Below are 10,521 nucleotides of genomic sequence, written 5' to 3' on the forward strand. Positions count from 1 at the left end.
CCAGAGTGCCTCCTCCTGCTGCTTCAACACTCTGGTCTCTCCCATGATCTCCCAGGACCAGAAGAGGTATGAAGAGGGAACAGCAGAGACAGGCACGCTGGCCTAGTCTCAGATTTCTTGTACAGTGGTACCTCAGGTACTTAATTCGTTCTGGAGGTCCGTTCTTAACCTGAAACTGTTCTTAACCTGAAGCACTACTTTAGCTAATGGGGCCTCCCGCTGCTGCCACACTGCCGGAGCACAATTTCTGTTCTCATCCTGAAGCAAAGTTCTTAACCTGAGGTAATATTTCTGGGTTAGTGGAGACTGTACTTGATGCGTATGTAACCTGAAGCGTATGTAACCTGAGGTACCACTGTAGAGGTAAAAGGTAAAGGACCCCTGGACGGTTAAGTCCAGTCAAAGGCTACTATAGGGTTGCGGCGCTCATCTCGCTTTCAGGCCAAGATAGGCGGCGTTTGTCCACAGACAGCTTTCTGGGTCATATGGGTAGCATAACTAATCTGCTTCTGGCGCAATGGAACACCATGACGAGTGCCAGAGTGCACGGAAATGCCGTTTACCTTCCTACCACAGCGGTACCTATTTATCTACTTCCACTGGCATGCTTTCAAACTGCTAGGTTGGCAGAAGCTGGGACAGAGCAACAGGAGCTCACTCCGTTGCGGGGATTCGAACCGCCAACCTTCTGACCACAGCGCCACCTGCTTGGGAAGGACCTGGAGTAGGAGGAGGAGATTTAGGCAGCGAGGACCTTCAGCCTCCACAACTGCCCCATAGGGGCAAGACTCACAGAGAAGGGTTGCTGTGCTCATTAGGCATGGCTCCCTGAGCAAGCCTTGTTTCTTCAAATAAAGAGTTAACTTTGCATACCCCGTGCGATTTATTGCTGGCTGGCTCCCTGTCACTGGAGTACTGCTGCCAGCCAGTGTAGGCTAGGCATTAAAGAGCTAGCTAGACCAATGGTCCGACTCAGTATAAAACAGTTTCTTATGTTCCATGATACTTGGCAAAGGGTAGCCCCGGAGTAGGGAATTGTTTTGCATGCAGAAGGGCTCAGTTTCTTTTTTCTTTTCAAGAAATTTTATTAATTTTACAGATAAAAATATACAAATAAACACACATCAATAAAATCATGCTGTATGTAGAGATTCTCCGAATCTCGCGACTTCCCCCCATCTTGTCCATGGAGTCTTATCTTAAACGTCTACAACTGCATATTAGTCCATACTCCAGTTCTTATATTAAACCATATTATCGATAATGTTTTTTACACTACAAGTGAGTCAAAATCCTTCTCTTGTTTCCATCTGCTTACAGTGGTCTCCTAGATAACTTATAAATTCTTCCCATTCTTTTATAAAGTTTTTGTCTTCTTGGTTTCTGAGCTTTCCAATCAGCTTTGCCTTCTTGGTATAATCCATCAACTTGGTTTGCCATTCTTCTCTGATAGGGACTTTATCTTCTTTCCATCTCTGGGCTAGTAGCATCCAAGCGGCTTTTGTTCCATACATAAAAAGTCTTTTCTGCTCCTTCGGAAAGTCGGTACCTGTAATTCCTAATGAAAAAGCTTCTGGGTGTTTTTTTTAGCAAAAGTTATTTTAAACATTTTTTTCATTTCATTATAAATCATCTCCCAGAAAGCTTTTATTACCTTACAAGCCCACATATGATAAAAGGTACTTTTTTCCCCTTTAAATTTCCAGCAGATATTTGAACTTGTCTTGTACATTTTTGCTAACTTTGTAGCAGAAGGGGTGAGTTTCAATCCCTGCCACCTCCATGGTCTGACTTGTTCAAAGGCACCTTCCTATGTTCCAACTGAACTGAATTAATCAAGCTCTGTTAGCATAGCCTGTGGTCAGAAATGATGGGAGTTGTAGTCCGACAACATCAGTCTGTTCCGCTGCCCCCTTACCGTATGTCTTGTTTCCAGAGAAAACTCTGAAGTCTTAACCTGGCTAGTCTTCCATCCTTTAACCTCCCTCATATTCAGTTAAAGTAGCTTTCTATATATATATATATATATATATATATATATATATAATTTTTATTAGTTTTTTAACATATCATTTTCAACAGCAATTAAACATACTTTTACATCTTATTCAAATTTTTGACTTCCATCAATCCTGTCTGAAAAATTTCCAATCTAATCTCTCAATATGCATTTCTTATCTTCCCTATTACATTTCAAACTCATAACCAATATCTCTATCTTTTTCTACTTTGTAACACTTCGTGTATTTCTCCTTACAAAACTTCTTGTAGTCCTACTAGATTAATTTGTTGATTACAGCTGCTCTTCAAATAATTCATATACTTCTTCCAATCTTCTGTAAACCTCTGGTCCCGCAGGTTTCGAATCCTTCCTGTCATTTTGTCCAATTCTGCATAGTCCATTAATTTCGTCTGCCATTCTTCTTTTGTCAGACAGTTAAAGTAGCTTTCTGACATCATTTAAGTTTCCAGCGTTACGTTCTGACTGTTCCCTGAATGGATCTGCCAATCCGTTCAAACGGCTGGTTCGCAGAAATAAGCGGCCCTTTCGAAAACTTTCCAAGAAGGCTTGCGTGTCACGTTGGGTCAGACTTTATCTCAAGCCATTCATGTTGCACACACGCATAGCAGGAAATGCCTCTTCTGATGCAACAATTGCCTTATAAACGGTGACAAGCAGAAGTCGGAGTGCTGGGCAGTCACGTCGCTGAGGATTGAACGTTGCCTACATGAGGTTCACAATCTGCTCCAGAGGAATAGCTGTGTTGGTCTCTTAGCAGCAAAACCACAATTGCCAGCGGCACCTTATTGTGGCCGGAGCTGTTAAGGCAATAACTGTACAGATGGAATGAATTTTGTTTGCCTTTGTGGTTAACGAGAGAATAAGGGATCTGGGTTGCAGTGACTCCTATGGGTAGGTAAGACGCATCTTTCTCATAAAACTGATAGGATTTAGTGCTGCTCCTGTCAAAGTCAGTCAGAAAATGCCACGCTCAGTGGCATCTGAATGCTTTGGAAGTACTTGTGTGGGGAGAGGGAGAGGGAATTTGTGAGACACCCAGGCAAATAAATGCTCAGGGAGGTTCACTTGGCACCTTCATTATACACTTTAGGTGCCAGGCAAAAACATTCCTTTTTAACCAGGCCTTTGGCTGATTCACATTCGATGCCCTTTAAAAATGTGTTGTTGTTGTTGTTGTTTAGTAGTTTAGTCATGTCCGACTCTTCGTGACCCCATGGACCAGAGAACGCCAGGCACTCCTGTCTTCCACTGCCTCCCGCAGTTTGGTCAAACTCATGCTTCGAGAACACTGTCCAACCATCTCGTCCTCTGTCGTCCCCTTCTCCTTGTGCCCTCCATCTTTCCCAACATCAGGGTCTTTTCCAGGGAGTCTTCTCTTCTCATGAGGTGGCCAACGTATTGGAGCCTCAGCTTCACGATCTGTCCTTCCAGTGAGCACTCAGGGCTGATTTCCTTAAGAATGGATAGGTTTGATCTTCTTGCAGTACATGGGACTCTCAAGAGTCTCCTCCAGCACCATAATTCAAAAGCATTAATTCTTTGGCGATCAGCCTTCTTTATGGTACAGCTCTCACTTCCATACATCACTAATGTGTTAGGAGGGGGTTACTGGGTTGATTTTGTTTTTATTTCGAATGCAGATTTTGTGTTTTTATCTTGTGAACTGCGTAGGGTTGCCATATGCCCTCTCTTCCATGGGTAGAGTTGTCATAGTGATCCATCCTTAAAAGGAGAAGTCGGCATATTTGTCCTCTCTTTTGCTCTTCAAAACATGGCAACCCTATTTGCGATTAAAATGTGAAAGGCTAGCTATGGAAATGAATGGACTATGTAGAAATGGCGAAACTTACCGGAAGAACAACTTTCCTTTTTATTAAGGAATGGAGATCACTTACAGTGGTAGCTTGGTTAAGAACTTAATTCGTTCTGGAGGTCCGTTCTTAACCTGAAACCTTTCTTAACCTGAGTTACCACTTTAGCTAATGGGACCTCCCGCTGCCACTGCACCGCGATTTCTGTTCTTATCCTGAAGCAAAGTTCTTAACCCGAGGTACTATTTCTGGGTTAGCGGAGTCTGTAACCTGAAGCGTCTGTAACCCGAGGTATCACTGTATTGAATATTTACAAACAAATTGTAAACAAATGAAGACATTAGCAGGATTATTGCAAAAACTTGCAGTTTCTAAAACTTATATGAAACGGATGAAGAAAATAATAAATAAATTGGGATATGCAGAGGGTGGAGAGTAAATTTAGGGAACTGCAGAAAGAAGGGAAGGGAAATCAAGGTTTGATATGTAAGAATTACTTTATTTTTTCTGTTGAAATATTTGTTTGTTTTAAATGAAAATTATAAATAATTTTTAAAAATGTGAAAGGCTAGTAGTAGGAAATACAGCATGTTAGGAGTAAGTGAGGAGACCCTGACAAGGAAGTATCAAGGAGCCCCCAACTCCTATCCAGCAATAGGAAGCCTCTAGAGAGAGAACTTTGTGTAGCATTTTCTCTAAATTTTTGAAAAGCTGCATTTTTAAAAAGAAGACAACAATTGGAGCAGCTCACTTACAAGTGACTGGCCACATTCTTTGTTCAGCTACAGGGAACAATTTTTTTAAAAAAATTGTTTATTTGAATTTTCTGTTTTATTATATTATCAATGCATAGTATGTTATAGTCAAAGACATGGTAATAAGAAAGGGGGAGAAAGAACATAAGTATAAGACACATGTAAATAATAATAGTAACATAACTTGTTTCTCCAATTTAATTAATTCTTATAAGCCTTAATTTAAACTCTCCTTCCACTCTTTCTCTGGTTCCCTATCTGTTGTCTTTTTGACTGCAATTTCTTATTTTTCTAAATTATTTTTATTACTTTACACTGTCCGACTTTGTCACATCTACTGCTGAGTATTTATCCCCGTCTGTTACACTTACTTTCTTGTTATCATATTTTTCCATATATTCTATATATAATGTCCAGTCCTCTTTTAAATTCTTACGTCTTTATTTCTTAATCTATTTGTCATGCTGGCAAGTTCTATATATTCTAATATCTTAAAGGTGCCATTCTTCTCTTGATGGTACATCTACAGGGAACAGTTAATTCAGGGAGCATGGAAATAACTTTGTGCGGCATCCAAAAATGGAGGCAGACTGTATTACTGTCACAAAATGATACAGTCGCCTATGTATTAAGCTTTGTTTTCCCTTTGAGTTGACGGTGGATACTTTCTCTGGGTTATGTGTGTCTGTTTTCCTCTAAATTTTAGAAAACGTCATTGTTAAAAAGATGACAAATATTGGAACAGCTCACTAAAAAGCAAGTGGCCGCATTCTCAGCTACAGGGAACAGTTAATTCAGGGAGCTGCAGAGAGGAGGGAGGCGAAATTGGCGGGTCAGTGGAGGGTTCAGCACTCCACTGTTTTAAATGGCTTTTGCTGCTGCTAGACAACTCAGCGGCAGACCTGAATTCTAACAGAAAGATCTAATGCTCATAGGGGAAGCCAATTGGGTGCCTTCTACATGTTTTTGGGACTAAAATTTCCACCTTCCTGAACCATTGGGCTGATGGGAGTTGTAGTATGACGATGTCTGGAGGATCCTCCTGATGGTGCCAGTATTTTGCCAGTACTCCTATCCCTCATGTATGGAATGCAGGTGGTGCTGTGGTCTAAACCACTGAGCCTCTTGGGTTTGCCGATCAGAAGGTCGGCTGTTTGAATCCCCGTGATGGAGTGAGCTCCCGCTGCTCTGTCCTGGTTCCTGCCAACCTAGCAGTTCAAAAGTACACCAGTGCAAGTAGATAAATAGGTACCACTATGGCAGGAAGGTAAACGGTGTTTCCGTGAGCTCTGGTTTCCATCACAGTGTTACATTGCACCAGAAGCGGTTTAGTCATGCTGGCCACATGACCCAGAAAGCTCTCTGTGGACAAATGCCAGCTCTGCAAACATGAGCACTGCAACCCCATAGTCACCTTTGACTGGACTTAACCATCCAGGGGTCCTTTACCTTTACCCTCATGTACATTAGAAGCATGGTAGAAGTTTAAGAGGGGACGTAGGTGGCACTGTGGTTTAAACCACAGAGCCTAGGACTTGCCGATCTGAAGGTTGGCGGTTTGAATCCCCGCGACAGGGTGAGCTCCCGTTGCTTGGTCCCTGCTCCTGCCAACCTAGCAGTTTGAAAGCATGTCAAAGTGCAAGTAGATAAATAGGTACCGCTCCGGCAGGAAGGTAAACGGTGTTTCCGTGCGCTGCTCTGGTTCGCCAGAAGTGGCTTAGTCATGCTGGCCACATGACCCGGAAGCTGTACACCGGCTCCCTCAGCCTATAGCGTGAGATGAGCGCCACAACCCCAGAGTTGGCCACGACTGGACCTATGGTCAGGGGTCACTTTACTTTTACCTAGAAGTTTAAGAAAGAGGACTTGGGTTGGAAAAAGTGCTGTAAGACCCAGCTTCAGATATGCGCTTGGTAACAAAGCTTACCAAGTGCTGATGCTGCACCAGAGGTAATATCTCACCATCGAAGCTACCGCACAGGGGTTTTTATAAGGATGAAAAAAGGTGTGGGGAGAATTGTGCACGCCAACTGGACAGGGAAAATGTAATCACAATAAATCTCTAATGACCTGCGACTTGCAACAAAAAATCACATCTGTGTTCTCTTTTTGTTTTTGTAGAGAACGTGTTTAATTCTCCAAAAAGCATCAATATTGAGCGGGAGAGCAGAAGATTTCGGCTCCTGGAGCAAAACTGCCAAGAAAACACTGCGGAAACCTGGGCAGATTCCTACTGAATGGCGCTCACAGTAGCGGGACGCCAGGAAGTGCTCATCCAAGCTCTCTTTTAGAATAATTAACCTTTGAGGAAATGTTGGATTCGGTCAAATGTGTCCTGGTAGGAGATGCGGCTGTTGGGAAAACGGCTCTGCTGCTGCGCTTTACTTCGGAGACTTTCCCAGACGCTTACAGACCCACTGTTTATGAGAACACCGGTGTTGACGTCTTCCTGGACGGCGCCCAGATTAGCTTAGGCCTTTGGGACACGTCTGGCAGCGATGCCTTCAAAGGCATCCGCCCCCTTTCCTACCAGCAGGCTGACGTGATTCTCCTGTGCTACTCGGTGGCCAACCATAACTCGTTCCTCAGCTTGAGGAGCAAATGGGTTACGGAGATCCGGACACACTTGCCTCGTATTCCCATTCTGGTGGTGGCTACCCAGATTGACCAGAGGGAGACGGGACCTCACAGCGCCTCCTGCATCAGCCCACTGCTCGGGAAGCGGCTAGCGAGGGACATCCGAGCAAAGGCCTTTGTGGAGTGCTCATCTCTCGCCAACAGGGGCGTCCAGAAGGTGTTTGAGTGTGCCGTCCGGACAGCGGTGAATCAAGCAAGGAAACGAGCCCGGAGGAAGCTTTTCTCAGTCAACGAGTGCAAGGTCTTTTGAACTCTGACTTGGCCTTTTCCGCCTCTCTCACAAAACAGACTCCCTTTTGTGCGGCAGAAGGGCAGCGACGCAAAGGCTGACAAACAGGAGTGCACCGTGTTAGCATTCGTGGTGGGCCGTGACCGGCACGGGGGGAACTTCCTTTGCAAAGAATGGAATGGGACTGCCCTTCTCCATAAGGATGTCATGGTCCCATTTGGCTCCCAGCGGCATCGACAGAACAAAAGCTGAACTGGAGACTTTTGAACAGGAGCACGTTGTTAGCATTGTGGGGGGTTTTGGAATGTATTTATTCCATGGCGGTCGAAATCTTGCTTTTCAGTGAAGCATCATGGATTGGAGAAATCTGATGGAGACTTGCACAGGTTTTCTTCCAGGGCCATGGCTTTCATCAAAGTACGACCAGGGTTTTAGTTTGATACTGGTGCTGGAGATTAGGCTCCTGAAACTACCAACCAACCCACCTCACACATGACAGCCCTCAGGATTACTTGGGGACTCAAGTGAGCAGGGGGATCAGTGGCCTAGCTACACTGTTTGATTTTGTTTAACTGGGTTTAATTTATAACTTGAATTTGGTGTCAGCCCGATGTCTGCGGAAGCAAATTCCTAGTGTGAAGAAAATCGGACAAAACTATTCTGTCTACTCAGGTGTGGAGGGTTAATTCTGATCATTCTGATGCAGCTGAAGATCAGTGGTGGCGAGACACGCTTTTAATAGCTACGTGGCAGAAATAAGTCCTGCAAGCATAAATTACTGTCTTGGTGGTATTGTGATGAGACAAGCTAGGCTTACTTGCTTCTTCATACCAGTTCAAGGCAGAGATTCTCCCTTTAAGAAGTAGGCAGCTCTTCTGTCTGCCCTGGGATATGAGCACAAAGGAATTAGTGAGGTGAACATTTTTATTTTTTTCTGGTAGGCTTCCTGTGTGTGCCACAGGTTCCTGGTGGACAGAAATTCAACAGGATCAAAGCGTTCCTCACCCCTGGAACCTCATTCCTGACAAAGCTCCACCTGTAGAAATTCTGCTTGCATATCATTGGTAAAGGCCAGAAGAAAGAAAGAAAAAGAGAGCAACATTTACAAAATATATGGTTTTGTTGGAGGGTGCAAAAGCCGGGTTGAAAATGTAACTGACCATTTATATATGAGACCCAAATATGTGAATCTAAAGCTAAGAAGTGTGTAATACATATTTTTAAGTTCCCTGGATGAAATTTAATGCCCTTTAACAAAAACTAAATGGGAATGTCAGTACCTTTCCTTCAGGGAAGTCATAGAAAACAATCCATGAAGTTTATTAGTTGGGACTGTTAACAGCTTGAACTGTTAGCTGTTTAGATCTTGCCATTAACCTGACTAGATACAAGGATGTAATCTGGTAGCAGTTTTGTTGGAGAATGAGGGTGGATTTGCCTCCAACACTCATCTGTTCCCTGCAATCTACACGCATTCTAAGAAGATAAGAATCATCTTGTTAGGTGGGTCATACCAGGGTTTATCCTTCTGGCCCAATTATCCTGTATCCAAAAATGGCCAGTCCCACACATCTGAAAGCTCTCAAGCCGGACATGAACAGTTCTCCCCTCTTGTCTCCACCTCCTGTTACTCGCAAGTAGACTGTCTCTGCACATGGCAACTTAGCTATCATGATTTGCAACCTTCATGGATACTTCAAGCTACTTGTCATCGCCACTTATGGTGTGGGGTCCCTGAGCTAATTATCCATTGTGGAACTATTTCTTTTTAAAACTATATCCTGGAATTATTATTTTTTAAAAAATGTTAAAACGCTGCCTAGAATTCCCCCCTTGGCCTTGCCAATCCACGCACCGCAGATGACTGCAAGTGCAGAATTTCTGCATGGGACTGCCAACTTTTTAAGCAGTTCCTGCCCCTGTGCCTTTGACAACAGGCTGCTGGGCAGACGTCACTTATTCTTGTGCCAAAAAGGGCTTCTCCTCCTGATTTTTGCAGATCAAGTTGCAGGGAAAAGCACAGGTTCAGACCAAGACATCTTTTTCCCTGTTCATTTGGCAGTCCTGTCTACACATGTAGTGTCACAGCGCAAAATATATTCTGACATTCCCTGCATATTTGAATCAGCATCACAAATGACAGGCTGAGAATATAGGAAGTTGTTATCGAAACATGTGACCAGTACATCCTGAGAACCTCTTCAGTGCTTTATCATGAACTCTGCTTTGCAGTGTCAATTCAACTACCAGTGATTACACCGATGAGATAATCCATATTTAATTTTCAAGAACCTCTTTGCTTGCTGTGACACCCAAGGGTGAGTGGGCAGAATGGAAACTGCTTCCCATTTTGAGGTCTGCCAAGACCGTGCTTAAATTAGACACCTAGGTGGAAGAGATTAAAGGAGGTGCTCATAAATGCTGTTTCCTGTACAAACAGGAAGCTTTTAGGGCACATAAAGTAGCGCTAATGATTTAAACGGAACAGGTGAGATACGAATTACAGCCTTCTGTTTCTGATGTTAAATGTCCATTTTAGATGAGCACTAAAACAGCATATGCACCATTTCCTCATGTATATGTTTCTGAACTCTAGTTTTCTTGAAATAAAAATCATATAAAGTCATTTGTGGCAAACAGTGTCTTTTCGTCCCTTAAGGAGGGTCGTTTGGGATGACGAAATGGCAAGGCAAAAAGGGGTCTGTTTTGTTCCCGGTCCATAGCTTCTGGCTGAAATCCGCTTTTAAGTTCTTACACCACAAATGTTCGGGGTTCTTTTCCTAGTCCTTTTGCTGCTCTATTGGGCAAGCGTGCTCCTCCAAACAGCAATGACGCAGCAGCATTGGGAAAGTATTGCAGCATTAATGAAACTGAATACTGTGCAGATGTCAAGGACTGAACTGAGAAGGAATGGTGGGAACCACCCTCCCCCTCTTCCTGCACCTTCCCGAGAAGAGTAGGACAGTATAGATTTAGAACAGTGGTTTGCAGAAGGTCATAGTTCAGAGGCTGCAGAGGGGAGAAGCTGGGAAATATTAGGAGAGCAGCAGGAAGAAGATGCACCAG

At 43.6% G+C, this 10,521-nt stretch overlaps 1 protein-coding gene and 1 long non-coding RNA gene across 5 annotated transcripts in view; one reads left to right on the forward strand and one right to left on the reverse strand.

The window, feature by feature from the left end:
- The window catches only part of RHOH (ras homolog family member H), a 25,381-nt gene extending 15,300 nt beyond the window's left edge, over window positions 1-10,081 (forward strand). For 2 of the 4 annotated variants that reach the window (XM_081876022.1, XM_081876021.1), the window contains exon 2: window positions 6,711-10,081. In XM_081876022.1, coding sequence (XP_081732148.1) covers window positions 6,901-7,476 — 576 coding nt within the window. In that variant the 5' untranslated portion in view covers window positions 6,711-6,900 and the 3' untranslated portion in view covers window positions 7,477-10,081. Of the gene's footprint in view, window positions 1-2,099; window positions 2,919-6,710 lie in introns of those variants that run through there. The other 2 variants (XM_081876024.1, XM_081876023.1) reach the window with 2 other exon arrangements.
- Window positions 1-10,521, reverse strand: part of LOC309349687 — a 55,626-nt gene that overhangs the window by 36,914 nt on the left and 8,191 nt on the right. The window lies entirely within an intron of this gene.

This window comes from Podarcis erhardii (genome assembly GCF_964252035.2).
Source record: "Podarcis erhardii genome assembly, chromosome: 9".
Lineage (NCBI taxonomy): Eukaryota > Metazoa > Chordata > Lepidosauria > Squamata > Lacertidae > Podarcis > Podarcis erhardii.